This window comes from Notothenia rossii (assembly GCF_949606895.1).
Source record: "Notothenia rossii genome assembly, chromosome: 3".
In the NCBI taxonomy this organism is placed as follows: Eukaryota; Metazoa; Chordata; class Actinopteri; order Perciformes; family Nototheniidae; genus Notothenia; species Notothenia rossii.
The window spans coordinates 1,308,495-1,326,636 of record NC_136901.1 but is presented as its reverse complement, the minus strand read 5'-3'; the positions used below and the strand labels follow the sequence as shown (position 1 = coordinate 1,326,636).

The 18,142-nt window shown below is 46.4% G+C and overlaps 1 protein-coding gene across 2 annotated transcripts; it reads left to right on the top strand.

Annotated features, from left to right (window-relative positions):
- Positions 1 to 1,370: 1,370 nt before the first annotated feature.
- LOC307032362 (pancreatic secretory granule membrane major glycoprotein GP2-like) lies at positions 1,371 to 17,028 on the top strand. 2 transcript variants are annotated; one of them, XR_013806233.1, is made up of 11 exons: positions 1,371 to 1,467; positions 1,798 to 1,860; positions 1,947 to 2,149; positions 2,414 to 2,536; positions 7,199 to 7,386; positions 7,900 to 8,054; positions 11,602 to 11,847; positions 12,364 to 12,526; positions 14,093 to 14,192; positions 14,355 to 14,456; positions 16,577 to 17,028. XR_013806233.1 is itself a non-coding variant. In XM_079670267.1 (10 exons), exons 1-9 carry the CDS (start codon positions 1,382 to 1,384, stop codon positions 14,180 to 14,182), a joined length of 1,317 nt encoding a protein of 438 aa, XP_079526393.1. In that variant the 5' UTR covers positions 1,371 to 1,381; the 3' UTR covers positions 14,183 to 14,192; positions 14,355 to 15,325. The 2 variants fall into 2 exon arrangements, 1 of the variants encoding a protein (XP_079526393.1); XM_079670267.1 differs by lacking the exon at positions 16,577 to 17,028 and having other exon boundaries at positions 14,355 to 15,325.
- Positions 17,029 to 18,142: the final 1,114 nt, after the last annotated feature.

The following is an 18,142-nucleotide window of genomic DNA, read 5'->3' as shown; positions in this document are numbered from 1 at the left end:
ACTACTGCTGCTCCAACAACTGTGGCCCCAACTACAGCTGCTCCAACAACAACTGTGGCCCCAACTACAGCTGCTCCAACAACAACTGTGGCCCCAACTACTGCAGCCCCAACTACTGCTGCTCCAACAACTGTGGCCCCAACTACTGCTGCTCCAACTACTGTGGCCCCAACTACAGCTGCTCCAACAACAACTGTGGCCCCAACTACAGCTGCTCCAACAACAACTGTGGCCCCAACTACTGCAGCCCCAACTACAGCTGCTCCAACAACTACTGTGGCCCCAACTACAGCTGCTCCAACTACTGTGGCCCCAACTACAGCTGCTCCAACAACTGTGGCCCCAACTACAGCTGTTCCAACTACTGTGGCCCCAACTACTGCTGCTCCAACTACTGTGGCCCCAACTACAGCTGCTCCAACAACTGTGGCCCCAACTACAGCTGCTCCAACTACTGTGGCCCCAACTACAGCTGCTCCAACAACTGTGGCCCCAACTACAGCTGCTCCAACAACTGTGGCCCCAACTACAGCTGCTCCAACTACAGTGGCCCCAACTACAGCTGCTCCAACAACTGTGGCCCCAACTACAGCTGCTCCAACTACAGTGGCCCCAACTACAGCTGCCCCAACTACTGCTGCCCCAACTACTGTGGCCCCAACTACAGCTGCTCCAACTACAGTGGCCCCAACTACAGCTGCTCCAACTACTGTGGCCCCAACTGCTGCTCCTCACATGAAATTCGTTGTGTGCTCTGTTTCTGGCTCCTCTGTCATCGATGTGTTCGACAGAGTGACCTCTGTTCCTGACCGCTGTGTCTACACTCTGATGAAGTCTGAAGGAAGCTCAGGTTTCAACCTCAGGGCTAGTTTTGGGGAGCGACGGCGTACAGATGCGCTTTTTTTGGACCGTTTGATTCTATCACTTCCAGACGTTATGATTCATCTGGAACAAGGTGGAAGAGTTCTGGTAAGCTTTCACAATCCTTCACGACTCACATTGTATTCATGGGTTGTTTGTTTAAGCAGAGCATGCCAGACGTTACTTTGTGTATTTAAAGGTGACGTACACACATTACAAAATCCAATTGTGAACCAGTGCTATTATATGTGTGTGCCTGTGTTGTTTGTAGGTTGATGAGCAGATTCTGACGCTCAGCAGCATCGCGCAGCAGCTTAACGGCGTGGAGTTCTCCGTGGACCAGAATATAGTAACTGTCGAGTTACCGTCTTACAATATGACCATCTTGTTCGATGGCAACACCGCACATGTGGCAGGTACTGAAGGCTATATTACAGTTTGAATCCAATAATAATATATGTGCTTGTTAGGTTAAAAGTCTTTCATTTCTTCCTCACCTCCACCAGGACAAATTCAAGCTATGGAGGGTTTGTGTGGCAGCCCCTCTGATTCCAGTAAGACCACCAGCCTAGCTGCAGAGAAGTCTTCTTCCTCCAGCCTCCCTGGGTACTTCCTAGTCTGATATAACTTGTTTCTAATGATGAGGTCTTCTTCCTCCAGCCTCCCTGGGTACTTCCTAGTCTGATATAACTTGTTTCTAATGATGAAGTCTTCTTCCTCCAGCCTCCCTGGGTACTTCCTAGTCTGATATAACTTGTTTCTAATGATGAGGTCTTCTTCCTCCAGCCTCCCTGGGTACTTCCTAGTCTGATATAACTTGTTTCTAATGATGAGGTCTTCTTCCTCCAGCCTCCCTGGGTACTTCCTCGTCTGACTGATAGTGCCTGTTTATCATGATGTTGTTTAAAATGTAATGTGATGTTTGTTTCCCTCTAGCTGTGAGATACAGCACACAGACAGGGTCAACAACTCGATCGACTGCAAACTCGCCTCCGACCAGTAAGAGCTGACTGTTATATGAGCAGGGATGTTTCTGACACTGTTCAGAAGACTGATCATTTACCCCAACTCTTCCCTCTGAACAGCTGTAATCTCCTGAGGCAGGCTCCCTTCTCCGCCTGTCACAACCACACCGATCCAGAGCCGTTCATCACCGCCTGCACAGAAACTTTGTGTAACTACCGTCTAGTTGATGGTGTCGACTGCCAGTTCATGGAGGCTTACGCCCAGTCCTGCAGTCTGAAGGCAGATATCACCCTGGAGGACTGGAGGTCAACAACCACCTGCTGTAAGAGTCACTTTTACAATCGCCCAGAATCTGAGAACAGAACAAAGAAAAAGTAGTTAAACATTTTGTCGCCAGAGGTGGGAAATAAATGCAGAAAGTAGCAGATACAGAAAATACTAATGATGTGTGTGTGTGTGTGTGTGTGTGTGTGTGTGTGTGTGTGTGTGTGTGTGTGTGTGTGTGTGTGTGTGTGTGTGTGTGTGTGTGTGTGTGTGTGTGTGTGTGTGTGTGTGTGTGTGTGTGTGTGTGTGTGTGTGTGTGCAGCTGAAGTCCCTGTTTGTCAGCAGCTCTGCAGTGAACATGAGTTCTGTGGAGATAAAAGTGGGCGTGGCCTCTGCCTCTGTCGGGGTGTGTTCGCCTCCAAATACATACCAACCAACTCTTTAGGTACAGTAAAACACAACAATGACACACAAGAACACAACAACACAGACCATAACACCCCTTGTTGTTAAATACCAACAATGTGCAATGTATATATATGCCGTTAATAACTGTGCAATATATACCTGGCTGCTAAATCCTCAGAACTGTTACAGGATGTGTATTTTGTAAATTGTGTAATTTTTGCACCCAGTAACAATGTAAACGTCCCCTCTATGGGGCTAATAAAGGGATTCTGATTCTGACGTGTAGCTCAACTCTAGCTTCACCAGAAAACGTATATTTAGTTTAGTTAGAAACTATATAGACCTCATGAAAGACGACACAGGAAGGGTAGGATACCCGGCCCGGAGGAAGCTCGGGGTCCCCTTCTGGAGCCAGGCCCAGAAGGAGGACTCGTCGGCGAGCGTCTGGTGGCCGGGTTTGCCACGGAGCCCGGCCGGACACAGCCCGAAAGGCAACGTGGTCAACACCTCCGCTTCTCCGTCCCGCGGGCCCACCACCTACGGGAAACAGCGATGGGGTCGGGTGCGCTGCCAGAAGGGTGGCAGTGAAGGCAGAGGGTCTCGACGGACCAGACCCGGGCGACAGAAGCTGGCTTTGGGGACGTGGAACGTCACCTCTCTGGGGGGGAAGGAGTCGGAGCTTGTGCGGGAGGTGGAGCGTTACCAGTTGGATCTGGTTGGGCTCACCTCTACGCACAGCGTCGGCTCTGGAACCTTACTTCTGGATAGGGGTTGGACTCTATTCTTCTCCGGAGTTGCTCAAGGTGTGAGGCGCCGGGCGGGTGTGGGGATACTCACAAGTCCCCGGTTGGGTGCTTCGTTGTTGGAGTTTACCCCAGTGGACGAGTGGGTCGCCTCCCTACGCCTGCGGGTTATGGGGGCGGAAACTCTGACTGTTGTGTGTGCTTATGCACCCAACAGCAGTTCAGAGAATATGGCCTTCTTGGAGACCCTGGAAAGAGTCCTGTATGGGGCTCCTGAAGGGGACTCTTTAATCTTGCTGGGAGACTTCAACGCACATGTGGGCAATGATGGAGACACTTGGAGGGGAGTGATTGGGAGGAACGGCCCCCCTGATATGAACCGGAGTGGTGGTTTGTTACTGGACTTCTGTGCTAGTCATGGATTGGCCATAAAAAAACACCATGTTCGAACATAAGGATGCTCATAAGTGTACGTGGTACCAGAGCACCCTAGGCAGAAGGTCCATGATCGATTTCGTTATCGTATCATCGGACCTGAGGCCGTATGTTTTGGACACTCGGGTAAAGAGAGGGGCGGAGCTGTCAACTGATCACCATCTGGTGGTGAGTTGGGTCGAGTGGCGGGGAAGCCTCTGGATAGACCTGGTAAGCCCAAACGTGTAGTTCGGGTGAACTGGGAACGTCTGGAGGAGGCCCAAGTTCAGGAGGCCTTCAACTCGCACCTCCGGTGGAGCTTTCCGGGCATTCCTGTGGAGGTTGGGGACATTGAACCAGAGTGGTCGGTGTTCAAAGCCTCTATTGCCAAAGCCGCAGCGGGGAGCTGTGGTCTCAAGGTCTTAGGTGCCTCAAGGGGCGGTAACCCTCGAACCTCCTGGTGGACACCGGTGGTCAGGGAAGCCGTCCAACTGAAGAAGGAGGCCTTCAGGGATTTGTTATCCCGGGGGACTCCCGAGGCAGTTGCAAGGTACCGACAGGCCCGAAGGGCAGCAGCCTCAGCCGTGGCCGAGGCAAAGCAGCGGGTGTGGGAGAAGTTCGGAGAAGACATGGAAAAGGACTTTCGGGCGGCACCAAAGTTGTTCTGGAAAACTGTCCGACACCTCAGGAGGGGGAAGCAAGGAACCATCCAAGCTGTGTACAGTAAGGATGGGACGTTGTTGACCTCAACTGATGGAGTCTGAGGGCGTTGGAAGGAGCACTTTGAGGAACTCCTGAACCCGACAACTCCGCCCTCTATGTTAGAGGCAGAGCTGGAGTATGACGGGGGATCGACACCAATCTCCCGGGGGGAGGTCACTGAGGTCGTCAAACAACTCCACAGTGGCAAAGCCCCGGGGGTGGATGAGATCCGCCCAGAAATGCTGAAGGCTCTGGGTGCTGAGGGACTGTCATGGTTGACACGTCTCATCAACGTTGCGTGGAAGTCGGAAACAGTACCGAAGGAGTGGCAGACCGGGGGGGTGGCTCCCCTTTTGAAAATCAGCTTTTTACTCTCGCAAGGATCCTGGAGGGGGCCTGGGAGTACGCTCATCCGGTCTACATGTGTTTTGTAGACTTGGAGAAGGCGTATGACCGGGTTCCTAGGGAGTCACTGTGGGAGGTGCTGCGGGAGTATGGGGTGAGGGGGTCTCTACTCAGGGCCATCCAATCTCTGTACTCCCAAAGCGAGAGCTGTGTCCGGGTCCTCGGCAGTAAGTCGGACCCATTTCAGGTGAGGGTTGGCCTCCGCCAGGGCTTTGTCACCAATCCTGTTTGTAATATACATGGATGGGATTTGGAGGCGTAGTCGTGGGGGAGGGGGTCTGCAGTTCGGTGGACTAAGGATTGCACCACTGCTCTTTGAAAATGATGTGGTTCTGATGGCTTCATCGGTCTGCAACCTTCAGCACTCACTGGATCGGTTCACCACCGAGTGTAAAGCGGATGAGGATCAGCGCCTCCAAATCTGAGGCCATGGTTCTCAGCAGGAAACCGATGGACTGTCCACTCCAAGTAGGGAATGAGTAATGAGTCCTTACCCCAAGTGAAGGAGTTCAAGTATCTCGGGGTCTTGTTCTCGAGTGAGGGAACAATGGAGCGTGAGATGGGTCGGAGAATCGGAGCAGCGGGAGCGGTACTGCAGTCGCTTTACCGCACCGTTGTGACGAAAAGGGAGCTGAGCCAGAAGGCAAAGCTCTCTGTCTACCGCAGGGGTCTGCAACCTTTTTGACCAAAAGAGCCATTTTGCTCCTTTTTCCAAAACATTTTTTTGTATGGAGCAGCAAAACATATTTCATAGCTTGATAGCTAATAAAGTTGTATTTATTGTTATATCAGACAAAAACTACAGTTTTTTTGCATTTATTAGGCTATTTATTACATTATATAAAACTGTTAACCTCTAATAAGAAACAAAGAACTCCTATAAGGAGAATTACAAATAATACACAGGCCTTGAGGAGTCCTCTACACATTTGAAGGAAAACAAATATTATTAAAATGGGCCCACTTTGAAATAAATAAAACAGATAGCTGCACCCTAAAAAGAGTTAAAGGTAGGGTAGGTAAGAATGGAGAAACCAGCTCGAGTGCTAGAGTTTGAAAATACACAACCGGAACAAACATGCCTCTTCCTTCAGACTTCCTCACAGAGCCCCTCCTCCAACACACACGAACGCGCACATGACCAATGAGGGCACGAGATAAATTTGTGCACAGATGGAAGGCTGACAGGCAGGTAGGCCATCCAGTTACTTTAGCCGGGTCAGATGATTGGTCGTGCTTTTTACAGCGCTACGGCTTCCAGAGATTAATTTTTGTATGTATTTATTGTCAAAGCATTTCATATGTTCATTGCTATTGGGACGTTAAGAGCATTCCATGGAATATAACAAAAAGTGTTTTCTGAAATAAATTACACACCCCATTGAATTATGACTGAAGGTCGTCAGCTGTCTTCCTCTCCGTGTTGTTCCCGTTGTTTCTCGATACGTAAAGGCTGCAGCACCTTCGACAACTTCTCTCCACATATCAAACATACCGGTAAACCAGCATCGTTTGCTGTGAAAGCATATAACTCTGTCCACACAGAATTAAATCCTGTGTTCCTCCGGTACTTTTCTTTGATTTATCCATAGTTCGCTCATCGAGCCGGGGTCAGGTTATTCACCCGCAGGAAAAGGCGCTCGTGCGGGACCGTAGCAGGCTGTGACGCATATTTTAGTTGACCTAATTAAAACCGTTTTGTTTTTTATTTATGTGTCACAGTATCACCTCAAAATACAAGATACGAAACATTTTACACCATGCAACAAAATATAAATAGTCCTACAAATATTTTTATTTTATTTCCTTCTTATTTTTTGTCTAAGCTCAAGGGAGCCAGAGCAGAGGGCTTAAAGGGCCGCATGCGGCCCGTGGGCCGCGGGTTGCCGACCCCTGGTCTACCGGAACATTTTCGTTCCTACCCTCACCTATGGTTATGAAGGATGGGTCATGACCCAAAGAACGAGATCGTGGGTACAAGCGGGCGAGATGGGTTTCCTTCGCAGGGTGGCTGGTGTTTCCCTTAGGGATAAGGTGAGAAGTTCAGTCATCCGGGAGGGACTCGGAGTTGAACCGCTCCTCCTTCGCGTTGAAAGGAGCCAGTTGAGGTGGTTCGGGCACCTAGTTAGGATGCCACCTAGTTAGGATGCCACCTGGGCGCCTCCCTAGGGAGGTGTTCCAGGCACGTCCAGCTGGGAGGAGACCAAGGGGTAGACCTAGAACCAGGTGGAGGGATTATATCTCTTCTCTGGCCTGGGAGCGCCTTGGGACCCCCCAGTCAGAGCTGGTTGATGTGGCCAGGGAAAAGAACGTTTGGGGCTCTCCGCTGGAACTGCTACCCTCGCGACCCGACCACGGATAGGCTGGAGAAGATGGATGGATAGATGGATAGTTAGAAACTTCCGATCTTTACTGAAGTGTTGGTGTGTTTGCAGGCGAGCCGGCGGTCTGCAGGAAGGACTCGGCCTCTGTGACTCTGGCTGGATGTCTTCTGGCTGACAAAGGCATTGATTACTCAGTTTTACACCTGAACGACCCCAACTGCAAGGGCCAAATGGACAACGAGACCCACATGGTGACCTTCGGATTCGACAGCAGCAACATCTGTGGGACGGAGGTCGTGGTGAGTGAACGTCAGGATTCCTGCATCTCATATTTAGAAGATTCTTGAATGTCCTCTTCCAACATGAGAGTAACATGCTAACAAAGGTATCAACTGTAGCTGTGAACATGACAGGATGTGTGATGACCTAGAAGAGCATCAGGACTGTTTGAGGCATATGATAGCTATGTGATTAACATGATGATTCAGCCTCTATGGAGAGAGACATATGACAAGCATGATCATTTCTGACGTGGAGCTAATCTGAAGTAAACATTGAATACTGCTTTCTATTCCTCCATCTTGTGACTGTGGAACTCCCTCTCTTGGATATCAGCATGTGAAGGACACTGTTCAGGAACTAGTTGATGCTCTGTATGTGATGACTCCTTCCATTCTGGAGAGGATCACAGATACATGGATCTGTTTGAAGCTCAAGCGGGGGACCAGGGAGGGTTCTCTGTCAGGACTGTTCATGACCACGAGGATAATGTGACTGCTGTGATTAAATTAACGTTTTCTTTCACATTGCAGAAAAACAACAGCATGATCCTCTACAAGAACGCCATCATGACGAGGAACATGTCAGAGTTCGGCGTGATCACGCGTCACGACCAGATCCAGATCGACTTCTCCTGCCTGTACAAAGAGCCGGAGATCAAGAGTTTCACCTTCAGGATCAAAGACAGGTGAGCTTCTCCTGGTCCTTAAAGTACCGCAGCCAGACCCGGCGCCAGAACAAATCTAAAGGGAGGGCATATGATTTTCACGGGAGGGCAGACAAAACCGTCAAGTGCTGTGGGCCAGCGGCACAATATACAGGACTGTCTCAGAAAATTAGAATATTGTGATAAAGTTCTTTATTTTCTGTAATGCAATTAAAAAAACAAAAATGTCATACATTCTGGATTCATTACAAATCAACTGAAATATTGCAAGCCTTTTATTATTTTAATATTGCTGATTATGGCATACAGCTTAAGAAAACTCAAATATCCTATCTCTAAATATTAGAATATCATGAAAAAGTATACTAGTAGGGTGTTCAACGAATCACTTGAATCGTCTAATTAACTCGAAACACCTGCAAGGGTTTCCTGAGCCTTGAAAAACACTCAGCTTGGTTCAGTAAACTAAATCACAAGTATGGGGAAGACTGCTGATCTGACTGCTGTCCAGAGGACCGTCATTGACACCCTCCATCAGGAGGGTAAGACACAAAAAGAAATTTCTCAAAGAGCAAGCTGTTCACAGAGTGCAGTTTCAAAGCACATCCACAAAAAGTCTGTTGGAAGGGGGAAATGTGGCAGGAAACGCTGCACAACCAAGAGAGATGACCGCAGCCTTAACAGCATTGTGAAGAAGAGTCGCTTCCAGAATTTGGGGGAGCTTCAAAGACAGTGGACTGAAGCTGGAGTCCAGGTATCAAAAGTCACTGTTCACAGACGTGTCCGGGAAATGGGCTACAATAGCCGTATTCCCATGGTCAAGCCACTTCTGAACTCAAGACAACGGAAGAGGCGTCTGACTTGGGCTAAGGAAAAGAAGCACTGGACAGTTGCACAGTGGTCCAAAGTCCTCTTTTCAGACGAAAGCAAGTTTTGTATTTCATTTGGAAGTCAAGGCGCCAGAGTCTGGAGAAAGGCTGGAGAGGAGCAAAATCCAAGTTGCTTGAAATCCAGTGTGAAGTTCCCACAGTCAGCGATGGTTTGGGGAGCCATGTCAGCTGCTGGTGTTGGTCCACTGTGTTTCATCAAGCCCAGAGTAAATGCAGCTGTGTACCAAGAGATTTTAGAGCACTACATGCTTCCGTCTGCTGAAAAGCTCTATGGAGATGAGGAATTCATTTTCCAGCATGATCTGGCACCTGCCCACAGTGCCAAAACCACCAGTAACTGGTGTACTGACCATGGCATTACTGTCCTCGATTGGCCTGCAAATTCCCCTGACCTGAACCCCATAGAGAATATGTGGGGTATTGTGAAGAAGAAGCTGAAAGACACCAGACCCAACAATGCTAATGAGCTAAAGGCCGCTATTGAAGCATCCTGGGCATCCATAACACCTCAGCAATGCCACAGGCTGATTGCCTCCATGCCACGCCGCATTGATGCAGTAATCCGTGCAAAAGGATTCCCAACCAAGTACTGAGTGCATTAATGGACATTTTCAAATGTTTGATTGTGTTTTGCTGTTATAAATCTTTTTTTTTTACTTGGTCTGAGGAACTATTCTAATTTTTTGAGATAGGATTTTTGAGTTTTCTTAAGCTGTATGCCATAATCAGCAATATTAAAATAATAAAAGGCTTGCAATATTTCAGTTGATTTGTAATGAATCCAGAATGTATGACATTTTTGTTTTTTTAAAATTGCATTACAGAAAATAAAGAACTTTATCACAATATTCTAATTTTCTGAGACAGTCCTGTATATCAAACAGCAAGGCCAACAGCATTGCGTAGAGACGCACACTTATCACAAATACATACACAAATAAAGGGCAACATAGAAACCACTTTTGAAACATTGTGTGCGTGGAAGCACAAACACGGTGAATCACGAGCAAGGCACACACTGGGTAAGGGTGGCAGCTTCCTCAGGAAAGAAATATAGAGACGGAGACGATGAACTGCTCAGCCCGCCTTGGGCATGGTTCATGTTCCTATGCACTGCCTGACTCGGACATGCTGTGGAGTGAATCGAGTCACCTCTGAGAGGGAGCTGGTTGACAGCTAAAGCTGTAATATCAACAACAGCTGACACGTTCTAACGGTCCAGCTGACACGTAGTAACGGTTCAGCTGACACGTAGTAACGGTTCAGCTGACACGTAGTAACGGTCCAGCTGACACGTAGTCACGGTTCAGTGCAGCTGATCTGCACCAAAGTACTCATTTCCTTCTCTCTCTCTCTCTCTCTCTCTCTCTCTCTCTCTCTCTCTCTCTCCACAAACTCTCAGATGAAATGTGTTCTTCTGATGCGGCATGCCTTATCAGTCCTCTCTCAGTCTGTAATGCGTGTTTCCAGTCCCAAAAAGCTTAGACAGTAAAAGCCGCATCAGATGAAGACGTATTGACTTCAAAGTGTCTACAGGGGAAACAAAAGGCTGCGTCTGCTTTGAACCAGTCTTCAAGCCGCTCTGTTGTTTACCATGCAGCGGGACAAGTGAGCTTCTTTCCTGAGAACTATCACTTTCACCTGGTTGGGTTTATTAACCCCAAGATCACCTGGGCTGTTGGTCTTTGAGCGGTTGCTGGCCCAAAAGTACCTGTTGATGTGCTGCAAGGTAGCATCTGTAGAGGAGGAGGAGGAGGAGGAGGAGGAGGATGATGATGATGATGATGATGATGATGATGATGATGATGATGATGATGATGATGGCGGGTGTGGTGTAGGGTGTGGCAGCGCAGGTGGTGATGGTGAGGCACAAAGAGCTGTGCCTCGAAGGGCAGCGTTGGTGGCGGCCTCCTTGATGAGTCAGGGCTCTCTAACTCAGCCCCGGGGTTTGCCGAGGTCAAGCTTGTGACATTAAGGCGTGCTGCTGTAGCGGGTCGCCAGCAGCACCATCGGCTGCAGTTCTTTCATCGCTATTTCGTTTGAATAAATCCTAAGACCTTTTAAGCCAATTTCTGATGCCCATTTTTTAATTCAAACAAAAATGGGAGTCTACAGAATGCACAATAAACAATAAACAAATCCAGACTACTCTGGTCTAAATGTGGACGAATCACAAATCACAACAGACACATGCATTTATTTATTTAAGTTACTATCTGACATCACATACATCGTAGCATAAAAGTTCACCGTTTATTTATAATAAAAAAAAAAAAAGTTTTTTATAAATAATAAAAAACGTGTTTATTAGGAGAGGGCAGGAATGTCAAATGGGAGGGCCTGGCGCCGGGCATGACCGCAGCTCATAGCTTCACACCGCTATACTGTGTGTGTTTTTAATAACAAATGCATTTTGGTTGGTGGATGTAAAGAGATAGTCTTTTGAATTTGTCTTGTAAAATATGACATACAACGTAAAATAATCATTTGTTTGTATTATTGTTTTACAAGTTCTTTGAAATAAATCAAGTGTGTGTCTGTCTGTCTGTCTGTCTGTCTGTGTGTGTGTGTCTGTGTGTGTGTGTGTGTGTGTGTGTGTGTGTGTGTGTGTGTGTGTGTGTGTGTGTGTGTGTGTGTGTGTGTGTGTTTGTGTGTGTGTGTGTGTGTGTGCTCTGCAGCTCTGTGGTGCAGGAGCTGACCCTTGGAGAGTGGAACTCCACCCTGCAGATGAGCGCCTACGAGGACCAGAACCTCCTGAATGTGGTGAAGCCAGAGACAGAGCTGCTGCTGAACCAGAGGATCTGGTTAGAGCTGAAGATGGAGGGTTTGGACGGGAACAGAGTCTCCATCGTGACGGACTCCTGCTGGGCCACCAGCCAGTCGTCTCCAAACGGCAGCCTGAGATACGACCTCATCAACAGCGGGTGAGACATACACAGATCTGAGAGAGCATGCAAAACACCTACTTTGTTTGTGAGCCGTGGAAATATCTACTGAGCAAAATAAAACACCATTTTATTTATTTGTTCATGGTATGCACAACTTAAGGTAAGACAATGAGTTACAAAGCATGTCTCTATAAACACACCGTACCCGAAAAGAAGCAGGGAGAAGAGAACCATCTGATCTCACCTGCCCCTTTCTCAAAGGGTCTGTACTGCAGATTCAGTACATCCTGGTACTTTAAATATTATCCAGTCCAATCCAACTTTATTTATTCAGCACGTTTCAAAACAACACCAATAGGCCCAAAAGACTAATGTAAAAACACGAGACAATAAAACCATGCTTCTAGCCACAGACTGAGAAACACTCACACACGATGTAAAAACATTTAAAAACACAACTACATAGAAAACTGAAATGATGTTTGGGGCATCATAAGAAAGGTCTGCTGCTGAACATGTAGTCATGATGTCTGTGTTCCTGTTCCTCAACAGATGCCCGAACGCTAACGATGAGACGGTGAGACTGAGTGGAAACGGACAGGGAACCTCCAACGTGTTCTCTTTTAACATGTTCGTGTTCAACGGAGGAAACAGAGAAATCTTCCTGCACTGCAAACTGGAGCTGTGCGTCAGGGTGGGAAACTCCTGCCAGCCGGTAAGAACAGAGAAACACCATTCAAATCGAATGTTTGTTACTAAGACTATGTTTCTGCATCTCAGAAGAAGAAAGTAGAGTAACCTATTTAATACTGTTAGCAATCCGAGGCTCATGCTAAGCAAGCATCTTGATAATGGTTATTTTTAAGGCACCCATTCATTGAATACACTGAGCATCCCTAGTTAATACCAAAGCTTACTTATTTCCACAAGCTAACCTTAGGTTGTTAAGCTAACTTACTTAATGTTATTACTTCAAGTAACTTACTTTGGTTACATTTAGCTAATTTTAGCTACTAAAGCTAACCTTAGTTACTTAAGAATATTTAGGTTATCTAAGCTAACTGAGGTTATCTAAGCTAACTGAGGTTATTTAGACTAACTCAGGTTATCTAAGCTAACTGAGGTTATTTAGGCTAACTCAGGTTATCTAAGCTAACTGAGGTTATTTAGGCTAACTCAGGTTATCTAAGCTAACTGAGGTTATTTAGGCTAACTCAGGTTATCTAAGCTAATTTATTTGTATTACTTCAATTAACTTACTTTGGTTACAAAAGCTAACTGTAGCTACTAAACTAACTGTAGCTACTAAGCTGCCTGTAGCTACGAAGCTAACTGTAGCTACTAAGCTAACTGTAGCTACTTAAGCTAACTGTAGCTACTAAGCTGCCTGTAGCTACTAAGCTAACTGTAGCTACTAAGCTAACTGTAGCTACTTAAGCTAACTGTAGCTACTAAGCTGCCTGTAGCTACTAAGCTAACTGTAGCTACTTAAGCTAACTGTAGCTACTAAGCTAACTGTAGCTACTTAAGCTAACTGTAGCTACTAAGCTGCCTGTAGCTACTTAAGCTAACTTTTTTTTATTACTTCAACTAACTTACTTTGGTTACTAAAGCTAACTGTAGCTACTAAACTCCAGTTACTTAAGCTAACTTCCTTAACCTAATGTTATTTTGTAAAGTAACTTACTTTGGTTACAAATCTAACTTGAGCTACTAACGCTAACCTTAGTTACATTATTTTTAGCTATTAATACTTAACTAAGGAACTAAGCTAACCCACTCCCTGAAGCTACTTAAGCTAACAAACTACAGGTTGACAAAATGACTTAAAGGCGGGGTAGGTCATTTTGGAGAAACCAGCTCGAGTGGCTAGAATTTGAAAATACACAGCCGGAAAAAATCTGCCCCTTCCTCACAGAGCCCCTCCTCCAACACACACGAACGCGCACAAGACCAATGAGGGCACGAGATCAGTTTGTGCACAGATGGAAGACTGACAGGCAGGTAGGCCATCCAGTTACTTTAGCCGGCTCAGATGATTGGTCGTGCTTTTTACAGCGCCACGGCTTCCAGAGATGACATGTTTTAATGGATTTGTTGTCAAAGCATTTCAGATATTCATTGCTATCGGGATGTTAAGAGCATTCCATGGAATATAACAACAAGTGTATCTCGAGCCGGTTTCTCAAACTTACCTCCCCCACCTTTAATCTTGAATGTGTACAAACAGTGTTTTAAATACTTAAATCTGTCCATAAAGTAACGCTCCTCTGTCCCACAGACCTGCACCCCTCGCTCTCGCAGGAGGCGCAGAGCCTCTAAATATGTGGACAAAAACCCAGCCATCATCTCCATGTCCTGGACGAAATAAAGACCATTAAGTAAGATTTGAATGTGTATTTAACTTTAATCCAGTGCCATCATCTGCTGGCAGCTCCGCAGTGCTTGCCCCTGTGTGCGGGGAATATTAAATACTCCATGTTTTTTAGACTAAACTGCGAAGAATAAATCCTGACTCATCAGTTTTTGTCTGCTGGTTCCAGATTTCGTGGATAAGGAGTCGGGATCCTCCCTGCTGTGAAGAAGCTGCACGATAACCCCTGAGATAATTGAGATACAGTCGCCTCAGATGAATCACCCAAGCAGTTAAGACATTTAGATATCTTACATATTTTGTGCAATAAAGATAATGTCCCTTAACCCTGTTTTCTTAAATCACCTTTTAAATGTATTTCTTCTAACATGGCACCCCATGTGTTGAATATCAAAATGTTCAGGACAATCTCTGGTATTGCTATATATGCAAATGACTCACCTGAGAGGACTGTGTGATGAGATAAGTAGCTCAAAAGCTTAACATTTGACATCCGATTTTCGGAAAATCGTCAAAACTCTTGTGAAAACACAAATTTACTCATGTGATCGAATTGTTTTGGTGTTTTAGATTTGGTTACCAAAGTCTTAGGATCACAAAAGTGGTGAAATATTTTAATTACACTGTAAATAAATGTGTAATTCATGTCTAAAATGAAAATAAATTAATTCAAATTTTGAGTAAAATAGGTGTTTATCACTCTACTCTCACCACAGCAGGGACTGACTAATGACTTCCTGTTACATACCAAGGTTCATGTGATGTGTACAAATACAAGTTGAGCATTCAAACCTCTTATTCAACCAACAATTTATTATAAATATGTTTTTTTCAACCAACTACTTGTATAAATATAAGAAACTGGAAAATCTCACTATTTACAATATTAAACATCAGAACTTTCAACCAACTCTTCATTATTAATGTCAAGACAGTGTCAAGGTCTTTGTCTGTCTTCCAAAACAGTGGGTCTGGCTGCTGCGTAGGTGGGGGTGATGGTGCATGGGCTGCTGTGTAGGTGGGGGTGATGGTGCATGGGCTGCTGTGTAGGTGGGGGTGATGGTGCATGGGCTGCTGTGTAGGTGGGGGTGATGGTGCATGGGCTGCTGTGTAGGTGGGGGTGATGGTGCATGGGCTGCTGTGTAGGTGGGGGTGATGGTGCATGGGCTGCTGTGTAGATGGGGGTGATGGTGCATGGGCTGCTGTGTAGGTGGGGGTGATGGTGCATGGGCTGCTGTGTAGGTGGGGGTGATGGTGCATGGGCTGCTCTGAAGATGGGGGTGATGGTGCATGGGCTGCTCTGAAGATGGGGGTGATGGTGCATGGGCTGCTGTGTAGGGGGGAGGTACAAGTGCTCTACGAGACCTCCATGAGACCTCCTTGCTGGCTGGGTTGAAGGTGATGGCTGTGGTGGAGCCTTTGTGCTGAGGTGTATCTTGACCTGGTGGCAGCCGCAGACGGAGGTGGAGGCAGCTGTAGTGATGCTGCTCTGCTGGTCCTTGGTGGTGATGGCTCTGGTGAAGGCCCTTGAGCCACGGTAGATCTTGACCTGGGGCCCGTCACAGATGGATGTTCTGGCTCCTGGATAAACGCCGCCTGTGGGCCACTAGTCCCAGGCAGCTGTGAAACCTCTCTGTAGAACAAATTCAAATGTAGGACAATAATTACTGCATTGAAATAAAGTTCAGGTAAAATGTTGCTCAAGCACAAATAACAATGCACACATAAAAAGAAAGTTTAGGAGGTTGGACAGGAGTCTCTCTCTCTCTCTCTCTCTCTCTCTCTCTCTCTCTCTCTCTCACACACACACACACACACACAGGTATTTCCAGTTACTTTACATTCAGTATAAAATCACAGACACACATATACATAGGCTACATCTGATTACAAAGTCTCATCTGTACAGGACGGTAAAATAATCACAGGCACACATATAAATCAATCTATGACAGCCTACAGAACAGTATGATACAATAATCGATGTCCACAGCCACTGTAAATGTCTCCGTTGTGGGACGAATACATGATTAATTTAATCATCTACACATGTAATCTCACTTTTACACACCAAAATAATGTTAACACAGAGTCAACGTTTGCTAATGTCCCAAGAAAAAGTTCATGACTATCGATACAAAATATATCAATAAACCTATTGTTACTTTTCGCGGTATTCCCCACACATTGCCAGTACACCATTACTGTAATATTTACACGTACCCATGTCCAAATGGATCTTTGTTGTTGTCTTTGTATTCTTCTTCTTCAGAAGAGTGGAAGACTTCAGGTTCTGAGGCTCTGTCTTCTCTGCTGCTAGTGAAAAACATCTCTAGCAAAGTCGGCGACTGTAAAGTTTTAAGCCATTTTCTGTCTCTCTTTTCCTCACAGACGTAAACTGATGGGAGACACGTGGTTTATGTTTTTTTTACTTAGTGGGTAGGTCCTTAGTGATTTCGTGATGTCCATTGGTCATTTCAGACCATGATGGCTGCCGGCCGAGATTTCCTTGACGGACACACGAATCCACTAATCCCACACGGTGGAAAGTCAAGCTGCTTTGAGCGGCCATATTGGCTGCTGTGCCCTGGGCCCTTTCTCATTTCTCCAACTCCCCTCCTCAACTCCCCTCCTCAACTCCCCTCCTCGACTCCTATCCTCGATACTTAGTCCCGCCCACAGGAGATGCGAGCCGAGGAGCCGAGGAGGGGAACCGAGGAGAGAGGAGGGGAAGCAGCAGGCGGTTAGAGAAATGAGAACTCCTCTCCTCTGCGCGGTCATTTTAAAGAGACGTCCGTTAATTATGACGTGGCAACAGCTGCATCAGCTGTGAGTGTTTTTGTTAGAGCGCTGTATTTTGTAATCTCTGTTAGTTCAGCTGAACATTGTTCCCCCACATATTTACTTTGAATTCCATTTGCAACAAGTATGACACGAATGTATGAGTATGTTCGACACATACTAGCATCTCTTCTGTATTGGGCAGCACTAAAACATTATTATAAGAAGTACCCTACAAATAAAGGGAGACATATCGGCTACATGAGGCTTATGTACGTTTCATATATTCACTGTTGGGGCAGAATCTCTGCTCCGCGCCGTTCCTATATGAGCGGGTTCTCAAAAGAAGGACAAATTCAAAGCAGCCAGGATAAGGGTTAAACAATAATCTGCTTTAATGGCAAAACATAAAAATACTTCACCGAATCACGAAGCACTCTGCAGAGTGGTCCGGGCTCAGGTTCTAACCCCGTGTGAGACACGTCTCAGGAAGGGCCAGTCAGAAACAAGAGCGCCGATCTTCAAAATGATCACAACATTTATACACAGAGTTCCCTTCTGAGCGAGCTGGACAGTGAGTTGGTAGTGTTCCATTGGTCGGTTTCCCTTCTGGGCGGGACCCCAGGTAGTAAGTCAGTTTGTTGATTCCATGTTGCTTCTGTGCGCGCGTGTGTGTGTGTGTGTGTGTGTGTGTGTGTGTGTGTGTGTGTGTGTGTGTGTGTGTGTGTGTGTGTGTGTGTGTGTGTGTGTGTGTGTGTGTGTGTGTGTGTGTGTGTGTGTGTGTGTGTGTGTGTGTGTGTGTGTGTGTGTGTGTGTGTGTGTGTGTGTGTGTGTGTGTGTGTGTGTGTGTGTGTGTGTGTGTGTGTGTGTGTCCCTCTGCCCTCAGGCAGATCCCCCAATCAATGATTTGGAGTCATGACAGAGGACTCTTTGACAGGACACATACTCATTCCCCCTAAACATCTTCAACACAAACATCGTATCATGTATCTTATCAAACAACAGTCACCTGTTTTTCTTTATGAAAGCCATATTTGTAAATATCCAAACGCCATCGTCCCATGACAGTCCCCGAATCAGTCAACCAACAGAAGTTAATTGTTCTTGTGGCTTAATGGCTTCCCTGAACTTCCCTTCACCCCAAAGTCAGCTTACTAGGAATGAATACATTTTATT